Raw genomic sequence first — 15,178 nt, 5'->3', positions numbered from 1 at the left:
TGTTCAAAATCCAGACCATTCAAATCCTTTCTGCACGAATCTCAAAGCAACAATAGTATAAGACAATGTTTTAAAACGCGGTTTTGTTCATGCATGTGGAAGGTCACCGCATGTGCCATGTCTCTCTCTCTCTATCTATATGTCGTGATAAGTTGGTTGTCAATGGATCCCTTACCGTAATGAACATGTGAAAGCCATTTACATTTATATCTAAGTTCAAGATAACATGTGTTGAAATAATATTAATCTACTGAGGGTCTATATGTCAATTATGTTCTCTATTTCATTTTCTTTTTTGTGATCTTTTTTTTTTTTTTCCAATCATATCACCTTATATATGCAACTTCCTGTGGAAAGCATTTATTTTTGTATGCATATCACTCGAGTTAACTCAAAATTTGAGTTTAGATCTAGACCGTCCAATCTGCTTGGGGCAAAAATTTGTATTGTTCCGAGTCTCCTTTAAAGAATACTACTCTTATGGGACACCAAGTAATCTTTTGCTTTTTGAGAATTTTACTAGATAGTAGGCTATGTTGTAAACTTTAAATTGTTTGCTAATTAAATGAGATTCAAGAGAAGAATGAAATGAAATGGCTTTTCAAAAAAAAGAAAAAGAAAAGAGAAGAATGAAATGTAGACAGGAAAATCTGCAACTGTTTTATTCCCTTGTTACCTTTCTGAAATCTATCTTAGAGTTTTTTGTGGCTCAACGTATTGTCGTTTTCTGTTTGAATTCTGTTACAATGTTTTGATTTGATGTTTAAATATTTGTAAGCATGAGTTTGATTTGACCATTGTTCTTCTACTAATGCTTTGATATTATTTTGTATTGTGTTTTTTCGGTATATACATTTGTTTTTTCTGGGAACACTTTACTGGTATCATCTAGAGAGTGGGTTCCATCTCAATTTTTTTTTAAATATATATTTTTAAAAAATTAAGTTTCTATTGATTCTCTTTATCAAGTGATCTTGTACCTTGTCTTTTATTCCAGGAAAAATGACAACAAATGATGGAATTGCAACCAATTAAAAGCTAATTTATCACAATGAATTTGGGAAATTGAAGAATTAAATCATGTGATCTTGTACCTTGTCTTTTGTATCATTTTTTGCTTGTGATCTTGTACCTTATATCAAAAACAAATTTCTTTATCAAGTGATCTTGTACCTTGTTTGGGCCTAGAGGCTTGGTGGTGGTTGTTGTTGTAAGTAATCTTGTACCTTGTCTTTTGTTTCATTTTTTAGGCTTGGTGGTGGTTGTTGTTGTAAGTAATCTTGTACCTTGTCTTTTGTTTCATTTTTTTTTAGGGTAAGGTGGCAACTTGCCATCTTACATTTTGATCGATAGAAAATTATTTACAATTGCCCAACGGGCATAGTTGTATAACTAATATTTACACAAATTACATTGCTCACTCTATTCTTTAATGCTTTAAAAATAACTATATCTCAATAGTTTCTAATCCACTGTTGCATGTCCGTTATCACCTCGTTAGTAAGCATTAGGACTGTCTTTGTTTTGTCATTGAAGATCCTATTGTTCCTTTCTCTCCAAATGGATCATAAGCTTGTTGCCCAAGCAATCTTCCACATACGAATTACTGCTTGATCTCTAATCAACATATTGTTCTTCCATGCTCGAATGTGAGAGTTTACTGGAGATGTTGGTATTTGATCCCCTAATCTAGATATCAGAGCTAGCCAAAACTCCGTCGTAAAGTTGCATGACCAGAAAAAGTGTATATCTGTTTCTCTTGAATCGGTCCCACACAAAACACATCCCACCGGAGTTTGACACCCTCGCCTTTCTAGGACTGCCCTTGTGAGAAGTTTGTTTTGCAATAACACCCATATAAAGAACCTCACCTTTACCTTAATTTTCCACAGTCTTTTCTGATGTCTGCAGCTGACACCCTTCCGACTGAGCATTTTATAGGCTGATGAAGTTGAGAACTGGCCACTTGCCTCCCATCTCCATAGCACCTGATTAATGTTTAGTGTGACCGTGGATGTCATGTAGAAATCTTTAAACTCTGTTAGTTCTTTTAAGAAAAATGATTTATCCCCTGAATTAGCCAGGTCTGTTACCGTCTCTATCTCGTATAGTAATCTCAAAGTTTGGGCCCAGTTACTCTGCGGTTTTGCTTGAAAAATCCATATCAATTTCGTCAACAGTGCGTTATTCTGTGTCTGTAAATGTATGATCCCTAAGCCTCCCTCCTTGAGAGAGCAGGTCCTTTCCCAATTCACCATACAGTTGATTGGCTTACATGTTTGGTGGCCTTTCCAAAGAAAATTACATTTGATCCTGTCTATGTGGTTGAATACCCACTTCGATATTTTCAGCGCCTGCATGAAGTGTATTGGGATTGCCGAGAGGATCGCTTTGACGAGGGTCAGTCTCTCTCCAAATGAAAGAAGCGCCGACTTCCAGCTGGCCACCCTTCTCTTCACAGTCGCTATGAGTGGCAGGTAGTCAGGCTTGGTTAGTCTTTTTGTCGATAGTGGCAAACCCAAATACGTGATCAGAAGTGTTGTTGGTGGGCATCCCAGAATTCTTTCAATAACTCCAATCAGCGTGTGTCTAATAGCCACCGGAACAAACGTGCTCTTATTTCTGTTTATTTTAAGACCCGTCATATTAGCATATATAGAAAGGATCAAAGCCAATACCTTGAGTGTCCTCGGGTGTGCCTCAGCAATAATAATAGTATCGTCTGCGTATTGGATCAGCTGCGGTGGAATGAATATTGGTTGATGCATCGATCTGATTGCATTTTTTATTAGCCAATTTAATGAGTCTGCGACTATTATAAAAAGCATAGGGGACTGGGGGTCTCCTTGTCTCAACCCTCTCTCGTGCCTGAAAAATGCAGTTAGGCTCCCGTTGACCCGGACCGTTGAGTATGATGATTTAAGCACCTGCAGTATTGAAGAGGTCCATTTCGGAGGGAAACCTCTTTCAATTAGCAGGTTAGTGAGAAAGCACCAATTGACCGTGTCGAAAGCCTTTTCGAAATCCAACTTATACAAAATTGACGGAATTTTTCTTCTGGTGCATGATGATAAAAATTCTCTAGCAACTAAGAAAGATTCCATAATAGATCTACCCTTTACGAGAACGGTCTGCCTGTTCGAGACCAAACTCGGTAATACCGACTGTAGCCTAATTGCCATGACCTTCGTTATAATTTTCACTGAAGTGTTAATCACACTTATTGGCTTGAAATCACCAATCACCGTTGCCTGTTCCTTTTTCTGAATTAGTGAAATTGCCGCTCTGTTAAAGCCTCTCAGATCCCATCTTCCCGTATGGGTGTCTTTAATAATTATTATAAAATCTTCACCAATAATATTCCAGAATTGCTTATAAAATTATATTGGGAACCCATCAGGGCCGCTCACTTTATTCTTTGGCAGCTGCATTATTGCCTTGTGCACTTCCTCATTCGTGTATTCATTATCCAAATACTCTAGCTGGTACCGCATATTCGGTCCAACCCTCCCCGTCAAGTCAAATGGGTTGACATCCGTTGACTTCTCTCCCAACAGCTTTCTATAGTGCATTAAAATTTCCTGTTCAAGGTTCTGCGGCAATATGTCTGTTCCATCCTCCTTAAGTCCCTGAATCGTATTTGTATTTTTGTCCCCCAATTTTAACCACCTACAACCTGATCTTTGTTTCCATTTAGCTTCTAAAACTAGCGCGAGACGGAATATATGCTCTTTTATTTTTATTCTAAGTTGAAACTCTAGGTCATTTAAGTTTCTCTTCTCCTCGACTCTATCGAGCTGCTGCACCACCCATTTGGATCTTGTAAGATAGGTTTCCTTTTTGGCAAAGGTTACCTGTGCCCACTGAGTAAGCTTGCGTGCCATTGCTGTCAATTTATTTGAGAAATCCCTCACTTGATCTGTTTTATTTCTTTACCTCTTTTCTTTCCTACTTAGATTTTATTTTCTTTCATAGGACTGAGCCATTTTTATTTTATTTAAAATCGAGATACAAATCTCATGAAACTCTGTTAGTTCAATCAAATGAGGGCTTGACCCTTATTTTTTCTCAAAAGAAAAACATGCATTCTTCTTCTTAGAGCAATTTTCTCTCCTACCCCTGGCTTTTCCTGGTTTCAGTTTCATCAAAGGATTTTCAAATCAAACCAATTTGCTGTTAGAAAAGACAAATTCTTGGAAGTCCCTCAAATTGTATGGGTTTAAACAATCAGAAGATTGCACTTGCAAGAGGCCTTTTAACCGCTCGATTTCTCAACTGAACACTTCTCATGCCTAGCTTGAGCGCCTCCCTTTTTTACAAGTCGAGTTACTGCAGCCCATGCAATTTGACAATATTTTTGATTTTGACAAATTCAATTCAATTTGTGATGGGTTTGTTCGATTGGGTCGGTACTCTTTTAAACAAAACTGACCTGTTTGAGTTGCAAAAGGGAAATGGAAGGAAATGAACATGGAAAGAGATTTCAAACAGTTGATGAATTTTTGAAAGATAACAACTTGCATGATTTAGAATTGGTTGGAATTCTAGGGAAGAACCCGTTTCTCTGGCATGACCACTCGCCGGTACGAGACTATGCTGAGATCTTTGACTGTTTGGTTTTGACACATGAAATAGAAAATGATGTAATAAAGGTGGTCTCAATATTAGAGATGTCTGCATGAATGCGAAATATAATACAAATAATGCCGGTTCTACTTCTATCATGCTGTACTTAGCAGTACACATGAGAATCGAAAAAGATTGGATAATACATTGCAAGAACTGGAAACAGAGAACAGGAATGAACCAAATTTGTAGTAGCAAAAATGAGATCTTGGATCGGGTTTCTAACACAACGGGTATAAACCTGCCAGTTGTAGTTTACTCGAGGATGATTCGGTTTTAAACTGGTGGAATTAGGGTTTTTGCCGTATGTGAAAAAAAAGGCTTCGAGCTTGGGATATTTACCAGAAGTACCCTTACCTGATACAATCGCCAATCGATTTTGAAATTTGTTCAAGATCAGACATTTTTGTGGGCAATAGTTTTTCTACATTGTCTGGCCTTGTAGTTGTCTAGAACTCATAGATTGTTGAAATTAGGGATTTCGGATATTAGGTTTTCATCGCATGCTTATAACATTTTGGTGGTTACGAGTGGTGCTCCGAAGCAATGGATGACTAATATGGCTGATTCGAGTCTCCAGAGTACAAGTTATGTGACTATTAATGTCTCGTGTGATGTGAATATGTAAAATATTTAGTGCAGGGAGGTTATTTAGTGGAGTATAAAAATTATAAAGCCCATTTAGTGGAAAAATAACTAATTTTCAATTTTGGATGAGGAAGTATCTCCATTTTATTATTAAACACGTTGAATATCCGATTCGTCAATAGTTACGATTAAAAAATGAAACTTTGGATTTGATTTCAGCATTTCAATTACATAATTTGTATTCTTTTGATTAAATGCATATGTTTTATATATAGAAGTCTAAATTTAGTTAAAAACATACCCACCACATGTATTGGCACACGATACGTTACAATTAAAACTGAACAAATTTTGAAATTTAGCGATATATTTATCTGTATCCTTATATTTTTTTTCCATATTTCTCATCGTCAATTGAGAAGACTCCACCTTCTATTTTCTTATTTTTTTGTTTCATTACTTCTTTTTTGTTTCTATACGGATCACAATTGAAATTATTATTTTTTTATTTCTCTTTCTTTGTTTCTATAAATATTGGTATGGGCAATTTAGAATATATTTCAAATATAGAATATATCAATGTGTGTGTGTATTCTAAATTGGAAACAAGGAAGAAGAAAAATATAAATTGAAAACAAAGAAGAATATAAATTGAAACGTGTGTGTGAATATATATTTATCTTATAATATATGTGTGTGTATATATATCCTATACATACACACGATAACACTTTTTATTTATGTTTTTTGATATCATATTATATGTTGATATTGAATTGTTGTATGATATTTGATATTAGATTCGAATCGAGCTATTATTTGATATTATTGGTACTTAAAAATAAAGAATCATCACATCATCAAATTGTTATCAGAGATCATGATTAAAGTTAATCAAAAATACATAATCATATAAATTTTCTATTAACATGTGTTTTAATTTTTAAATAATTATTATTTTTATTAATATATTTGTTTCTTATAATATGTCCCGTTGCAATGTATGGGTACGATACTAGTCTAATTAAAAGAAGTTACAATGGGTATATCTAAATTTGGAGAAGATACAATTGGCACACTGGGCTTTGTTCACCTGGAAGTTCCAAATTTTTTTAGCCAACTCTTTTACCTTTCTAATTCTCCGATGAGCCTTTCACCTACCTGGGCCGACGCCCATTTATTTATTTTTACTTTCACAGTACACAACAAGCATAGTGACAAAAAGAAAATAATTAATTGGCGTGATAAAACGTGTGCGGTGTGCCGGTGTGCCTGTGGCTGTGCTTAACTTGGATAATTCTATGCTGTGGTCATTTTTCTATTCTCTTTGTACAAAACTTATTATTTTTTTGAGACATGATATGAGTACCTGCACTCTCATCCCTCCATTATCCTCTCAATTTTATTTGCTCAATCTTATTCATATTTCTCATGATCTATAAGGAATTTTGCGAATATAAAACCACGAACGTCTTCTACACAATTTTATCTTTCAAATGAGATCCATGATGACATACTTTCGAGCTCGTCATCACACAAATATTTATACCTCGTCATTTAAGTATTGATACTTAGTATTTTTCACATATGACACTGCTGACATTTAAAAGTATTAATATCAAGTATTACAAGTATTTATACCTATGCACGGAAGTATTTATACCTATGTGGTCAACTATTTTTGTTAGAGAAAGGTTGACGCATGGACGATTAGGGAAATGTGATGCGGAGATGCGGGGTCCACGATTAGGGATAAAATACTTACAAGTATAGGTATAAATACTTGCACGATGAGGTATAAATACTTGTACAATGAGATATAAATACTTGTGTGACGATGAATCCGAAAGTACGTCATTATGGATCTCATTTGAAAGATAAAATTGCGTAGAATACGTTCATAGTTTTAGATTCGCAAAATTCCTCATAGAACGTGAGAAATGTGGAAGATATTGAAAAAAAAACCCACCTCTAAAAACATGTATGATTCTTCTCTCATGTAGTTTGTGTGGTCCCTCTATATAGTTATATCAAGTTAAACATGCAAGTATTAATATCTTAATTTACAAGTATTAATTTATTATCTTCCAAGTATTTATATCAATGAATTTAATTAAACTTGGAAGATCATAGTGTTGTGAATAAATTTAATTAAATTTGTTAGTTAAGTTAGTTTATGGAAAGTTAAAATCTGTTTGAGAGATGGGGTACAATGCGGGTACTGGAGTGTGGGGATTGAAATAATTATTCTATTTTTTTAGCATGAGGTAAGGATTTTGAACCCGTATTTTTTGTTAAAAAGATAATACTTTAATTAATATGCCATATGTTATTCTCATTTTTTTAATAGAACTCAGACACTCAATTATACTAACTAAAGGTTCTCCCATTATAAAATAATAATAGTACCAATAGTAAACATTCTCTCACAAATTCCATGTCAATTAATCTCTGTTAAAAAATGCTTAAATATTGTTAAGTCCAAGGATCCAATTTATCCCTTCTTGCAAAAGTTCATCTGATTATAATTAATTAGCAAAAGAAAAAAAAAAAAGAGTGCTCACCTAGAGCTCAATACAAACAAATAATTAATTAGCAAATAAAAAATAATTTCAAAAGTTCATCTGATTATAACTGATCCAAAAGTCCAAATCGCCCTCGGCATCAACGTTTGATTGTTCATTCTTCTCAATGTGATCCAAGGGGTATAATTGGCAATCTCCACCGTCTGATGATGAGTTATCGTTTGATATTTTCTTCTTTGAAGAAGATACTCCTACGTCAATTGTTGGTTTTTTGTTGGGTCCAATTTGGTTTTCAACTATTGTTGGATTCATCAGTGGCCGTTTATCAAAATGTCGCAGCCCACTTGAGTTGTACAATCGGCACAAGCTAAACTCGCTCCTTAGCTAGACATGCAAAACTAAAATTATAAGGCTAAATGCATATAATTAACATTTCAAATTTAGTTACGAGGGATAATAATAACTTGAGTAGGGTTATTGTTTGTTATATTTTAATTGTATCTCACATCATTATTTTCGTTTTAAAAGTTCAAACAGTCGATCCGGACCGCTCAACACATGCATTGATCTCCATATTAAAATGTGCATGGAGACCAAATTTTATATATTTTGAAAATTGTTTACTATTCTTTTAGATAGATACAAAATCATTGATTTCCAGAAAATTATGGACCATCCAAAAACAATGATATTATATCTTTTCTAAAAAGTAATAAAATATAAAATTTGGAGATCATGTAAAAATTTGGTCTCCAAGCACATTTAAATATGATGATCATGTTGAGTAGCTAGTTTGAATTTTGAAAATAAAGATATGAATGTGAGACATATATAATTGAAGATATGATACTTGAGATATATATTGAGATATGTGCCACATTTAAATATGATGCTCTAGTTACTTGTGCATGTGCCACACCTAAAAGATATATATTGAGATAGCTTGAGCATGGAAATGAGGTACTAGCTAGCTATCATGTGAAGAAACTTGACACTGAAAGCGAATTTCACAAGTCAAAGCTTAGTCTCCACCAAGTTGCTACCATGATATAGACATATATCATGCAGGATTATATTCCATATATATCTGCAACTAATTTTTTTGGTGAAAATGCACCGAGACCACCCTATTTAACAAGCACGTGTGATCGATCCAGGTAGAGCTATAGGCCAACCGAATGTTAAATTGTTAACATTCTAGTCCTTAATTAAAAAAATGTTGTAATAAAAATTCAGAATCTTAGGGTATTTTTTTTTTACCTGTAATCCATCCTCCTGGTATGCTCTATACTCATTGAGCTTCCACTTAGATTTGGTCCCTATTGGAGCTTTCCCTTGGTAAAACACCATTGATTTCTTCATTCCGAGCGGCCGGTTTGTGGAGGAATACACTGTGCTTGGTGAACCCGTAGCCTTCCAGTAACCCGATGGAGTGGTTCTGCTTGGCCTTCCTCCTTGAGTTTCTCTTTCTTGCCGAGGGCAAAAGAAGAACCATTGTTGATCGCCTTCGTCAGTGGACGGAATTCTCGTGAAATCTATTTAATGTAGTATAGCATTAATTGATCGTGTTACAAACATATGGTTATATAGCGTTGTTTTTGAAATCAAGCTGAAGTGGTAAGTCATTAAGATATTTTTAAGAAATTATGGATTTAAGGTTCTATAGACATAAGATATTAATGCAGGACTAGTGAGTCTTCTCCATCTAAAATATAAAAAGTAAAATAAAAAAAAAAGAATCTGTTTGTCAAGTAGAAAACTATATGGTATGGCGCCCCTTAATTTTTCCTCTTAATTATTTACATGCACCCACGGTAAGAAGAACGGGTGCACGAATATATGTATGGTGAAAATGTAATATCTTTATCTCGGCATTACATATATATAAGATAGGATTCTCATGTATGTAGGCGCGAACAAGAAAATTTTAATTATTATTCTTAATTACTAACCTAGTAGCTGCCATGGATCAACCGAATAGAGTTCTACAACGGGAATGACACGCTCCATATCCTCTTCTCTCTTGTTCTCTAACTTGTTTTGAAGGTAGAATCCGATCAACTCCTCTTCAGTTGGGAAGAATCTATATCCAGGTGGGAATTCGTTCATCTCTTTTCTCTCTCTCTCTCTCTCTCTCTCTCTCTCTGATTGAAGAATCTGTGCCTTACGATTTATGAAGCGCTTGTGAGTTTGTGAAGGAGAGATATAGCTAGAGAGAGAGACTATATATATATATATATATTCATGCATGGAAAAAGGTAATGAGTACCTTGGAAATGTTCAAAAGTGCGTGTGTTTTATGGTGGGGTTATTGCTGTGGAATAATCTCTAGAGGTGGTGTCTGGTAAGAGAAATGAAGAATCGGTCAAAAGTCTTATGTTATGTACATTAGCATTAATTAATTATTCTATTCGCTCTCTCCCGACTCCCGAGCTGAGCGCCTTGAGTTGTCTTCTACTTGATTGCGACTGCTGTAGTGACCCCAGCATACATCTTGTTATCTAATGCCTATGGTCAACCGCGCGTCTCAAAACATTTAATATTGAGAAATGCTATCTGAATAATGTGGCTGATAATAATTGCTATAAAATGAGTTCTGATAATTAACTTGCTCCATTTATGTTGGCGTCACTATTCCGTTCGAAATTAACTGAAATTTTTACTATATAATCATAGCATGATTGTGAATTTATTATTGATTTTTCTTTTAAGTTTAGCGACTTTAAATGCACACTAATAATTTTATTGATAAAAAAACGAACTTACAACGGGTCAAATGACCCTCATTTTTAGATCTAAACTTATTTATTATCATGAAATCACGTAAATTACTCTAATCAACTAATCATATTTATCTACTCTAAAAAAACATCATATTACCTCTTTCTCCATCTCTATCTACGACCGGATCCACTTTCGTCCGATAGCCGCTGTGCTCCAATCAAGATGGGATTAAAGACTCTACACTTTGAGTTTCGAAGATACCGTTCTCTCAGCTCTGATCGACCCTACCCGACTTGGCTCCCTCTCCTCTCCCTCATTCTCTTCTCCGCCTGAGGAGATAGAGACAAGATAGAGGAAAAGATATTGCTATGCTGAAGAAGAAAACTAAGAGTAGGATGAGGGGAATGAAGATAGATGAAGGAAGAATAAAGGAGCGACGACGGCTATAATTTCTTCTCTTTTTATTGATTACAAGCATCCACTACTACAAAAATGGTCATTGTACACTGCACATTGTACACGGATTTGATAATTTTACCTAAAAACCGTGGATAAATTGTAATTTTTTGGAAGCCCGAAATATCTGTGGGATCTCTACACGGATGTTTATTAAAGAATCAGTGTAGAAAGCCTTGAGAGAGCTACACGGACGTTTATTAGGAACTGTACACGGATTATTATTTAAATAACAGTGTAGAAAGCCTTGAGAGAGCTACACGGATATTTATTAAAGAACCGTGTAGAAAGGTGAAAATTGTACACGGTTTTTTGTTTAAATAACAGTATAGAAAGCCTTGAGAGAGCTACACGGATTTTTTACTTAAAAATCCGTGTAGAAAGGTTATTCTAGGGTTTTGATTATATAAAAGACCTTCTCCTTCCAGCAGCGCCGTTTTGATCAATTAATACTCTCTCTCTCCTTCCAGCAGTGTCATTTTGATTTCTGTGCACAAGGAGCTAGGATCTGAGATCTTTCAAGTTAATTTGTATTTCTCCTCTCTATCTTGCTAAGGTTAGTCATGTGTGTGTGTATATATATATATATATATTTCTCTTTTATGTTACTAGCTTATTATTGCTTATTTAGGTCAATTATTAATTAATGCATGCATGCTTGATTTGTTAAGATAATGTAAATAATTAGTGTAATGTGGATCATTTTTTGAAAGTGAGAAGTAAAGAAAACGTCTAAGGTCTCCATCATCAGATCTGAGGAAAACCGTTGAAGATCAGTACTAACGCTTCCGCCTAAAGATGTCTGCATTCAGAACTGTAAGATTTAAATTACTTTGCTATTTTATTTTGAATTTACGAATTCTGAATTGCTTGTGTTTTTCTAATTGCAAAACACGTCATGAATTATTAAGACTATCATTTGGTATCAGAGCCATCGTAAATTCATATAAGATGCAATAATTTTTTTTTTACGAAATTGATTTTCAATGGTTCGTATAAAAGCTATACAGATTCAACTAATTTTATATATAAATATTTTCTTATAATTTTGGATGAAAATTTTAAAGGAGAATTTTTATTCCCTATTATGTATGCACATATATGCAATATGTTGGAGATGCAATATGTTGGAGACCTTTAACCAAGAGGCATCATGTCATGGATCACATGGGAGCTCCTTTTTTGGTATGTTGGATCTAATACGCCTTAGTTTGTATGAAATTTCGGTCCAAACTAGATCATAACCAAGAGTTTTGGCAATTTGAGCCCAACTTGCTGAATTTTGGGCCAAAGCTTGATCATGTGGTTACTAAGTGGTAATGATATAACTTTTATACAAACATTGTATTGGATCCTAAGGAGTATATGTTATGTTTTATCACATGAGATTGCATGTACAAAAGGCTTTGTATATATATATGTTGCATGAATTGTAATCTTCTACCTTTTCTTGTTACTAACTAATACCAAATTATAATTGTAGTATGGACCAAAGCAAAAGTGTTATACCAAGGAGTAGATCGACGATGTCAGATGTATGTGGACAAGACGGTTTCAATTTAAATTTTGTAATGCTCAATATGGATTTGTATATTTTAGTGTACATAAATTATTTATAGTGTTGTATAGTTTTGGAATTATGAGTTTAAAAGACCTTTGTTTAATGTTTCTCTGTTTTGGAATTCTAATTTTAAATGGCTAACAAAATTGGAAGCTAGCCACCAAAAAAAAAAAAAAAATGGGAAAAAAAGGACAATTCTACACGGACATTTAACTAAAGTCCGTGTAGAAAGGTATTTAAACATTAAAAAAAAATTGGAAAAAAAAAACAATTCTACACGGACATTTAACTAAAGTCCGTGTAGAAAGATATTTAAACATAAAAAAAAATAAGAGAGCTACACGGACATTTAGCTAAATATCCGTGTAGAAAGAGTAATCGTACACGGACATTTAGCTAAATGTTCGTGTAGAAAGAGTAATCATACACGGCTGTTTATGTAATAATCCGTGTAGCTCTCGATAATCGCACACGGGTAAATATCCGTGTGTAAATATTCAAGGATTTCTACACCCTCACAAGTCCACACGGCAAGAAATCCGTGTAGCTCTCCTGTTTATGTCCGTGTACAATCACTTATTATGTAGTAGTGATTCTTACAAGAATATGTTTTAAATGAGAGGAATTTTGGGTCCACATGTAAATAAACTTTTTCTAATCAATATATTTTTCATCAGCATTTGCTGACCGACCATAAAAAAAAAATAAAAGGATAAAATAATGACTAACCGGACATCTACTTGGCAAAGATCCGAGTCAATGGATTACAGGTCAGACTGATGAATTAACCGATTAGACTGCTGGTTTTTTTTAAAAACCATCACAAACCGGCCTGGTTCAAAGTTCATAACGAACTTCAATTTCAGTTTTCAAAATTTCATACTCAACTTCATTTTTAGTAAAGTTGGTTTCTCTAGTAAACTTTGTAATCAAGTTGGTTTCTGATTTTTTTTTTGTCATGGTTTTTTAAAAAAAATATTTTGAAATACTTATATTTTTTATATATTAATGAGATATAGGTATTGTTGTCAAAATGAATATGTTTTATATAGTAAAAATTTCCACATGCATATTATTTAATATATGTACAAATATAAATTTATAGATTATTTAATTTTTTTAACTCAATATGTGTAAAACTTATTTTTAGAATTATTAAAATAAAATATCATAGGAATGTTCTCTTTTCATCAAAAAGGTTATATAGTTTTATACTTTATTTTAAAATTGATAACTACATATAAAATTTTCATTTATTTGCAATAAAAAGAACCTTCACCGACCAATATTAAATTTAGCATTTTGAAATTTTATTTAAAAAAATAATATTGTGATTATTGTCTAATTATGCTCACACACATAATTATTTATAAAAAAAATATTGAGAAACAAAAGACAGCACATAATTGCCCAAAAAATAACACTCTTGTCATATATTACATTTTGTCCTAAAAAAATGCTACCTATTCTCAATAAATGAGCTACAAAGCATCACAAAATAAAAAAACCGGTTTCTTAAGTTGATTCACTGGTTTTATGTAAAAATTGACCGAGTTTTTTTTTTCGGTTTACATGCTTCTTTGGTTTTTTATTTGAACCAAATCGAACAAGTAACTGGATCTAAAACTTTAGAGTTCATCCAGTCTGATCTGATTTTAATAATTATAGTGGTCTAATTGACATAGTCCACACTTTTTTTATTTTTAACAAGTAAAAAAAAAAAAATTTACTAAAGGTCCAAAACATGGTGAAATTTTTCAATGTCACGGAAGGAATCGCACCGAATGTCCTTTTCTTTTTTTCGGAATTCGCTAAGAAACAATATATTTGATGTGCCACAAGACAGCTGGACATAAAATTAAAAGCCACATCAAATGTGTGTTGCGACTTGCGAAATCGTAAGGAACCTAGGGCTGAAAACGGATCGGATATTATCCGACCGAATTCGGATCCGTATTCGAAAATTCGATATGAATATCTGTGCAGATAGTGGTACGAATATGATTTTGAATTTTAATTATCCGTATCCGAATAGTAAATATATAACATACAGTTTAATATATATATATATATATATAATGAAAATATGTATGTATATATCTACAGATATCCGATATCCGATCTGTATCCGTCTAATATCTGATTTGTATCCGTATCTGAAAAAAAACGGATACAATCGAATATGATTTTACCACTATCTGATCCGTATCCAATCCGTTTTCACCCCTAAAGAAACCACATCAAATATCGTTTCATGCCATCCAAAAAAATAGTCACCCTTTACTTCCTAAAACAAATATCTATTTCTTTTGTAAAAAAAAAAAAAAAAAATGTGCGTATACTCGCTTCAAATCGTCCTTCTGCTACGGCTTTGAATCAGATGAAGGAGAGTCGCGCAGAGGATGCGGGACGGAGAAAAGCATTTCGTCCATGGGTCACAAGTCAAATTCAACATTACAGCGCGTTTCATTCAAGAGAATCAGAGAGAGAACATGTTGTTGACATGTCTCCTTATATCCGACTGATTTTCGCACTTACGTGGGGCATGTTCACATATGTACCGTATAGAAAATATATGTCTCAACCGACGCGTGTCAAAGGGAACATTTTGATCAGGGATTCAGGGACAGATCATTTTCAAGCATTTCATCAATTGGCACGGTGTATATATATTAATTGTCCTCTTAATTAATTATGT

The 15,178-nt window shown here is 33.7% G+C and overlaps 1 protein-coding gene and 1 pseudogene across 1 annotated transcript; one reads left to right on the top strand and one right to left on the bottom strand.

Moving 5' to 3' along the window:
• Window positions 1-4,058: 4,058 nt before the first annotated feature.
• Window positions 4,059-5,267, top strand: LOC144575720 (O-fucosyltransferase 23 pseudogene; annotated as a pseudogene).
• Window positions 5,268-7,756: 2,489 nt separating this feature from the next.
• LOC144575577 (NAC domain-containing protein 90-like) lies at window positions 7,757-9,920 on the bottom strand. The gene is made up of 3 exons (XM_078325770.1): window positions 9,692-9,920; window positions 9,000-9,274; window positions 7,757-8,123 (listed from the first exon to the last, which is right to left on the bottom strand). The coding sequence occupies exons 1-3, from the start codon at window positions 9,846-9,848 to the stop codon at window positions 7,827-7,829; spliced, it is 729 nt and encodes a 242-aa protein (XP_078181896.1). The 5' UTR covers window positions 9,849-9,920; the 3' UTR covers window positions 7,757-7,826.
• Between the last annotated feature and the right edge of the window lie 5,258 nt (window positions 9,921-15,178).

Source organism: Carex rostrata, chromosome 24 (genome assembly GCF_964058835.1).
Source record: "Carex rostrata chromosome 24, lpCarRost1.2, whole genome shotgun sequence".
NCBI lineage: Eukaryota > Viridiplantae > Streptophyta > Magnoliopsida > Poales > Cyperaceae > Carex > Carex rostrata.
The sequence above is the reverse complement of the archived record's forward strand: the minus strand, read 5'-3'. Positions and strand labels throughout refer to the sequence as shown.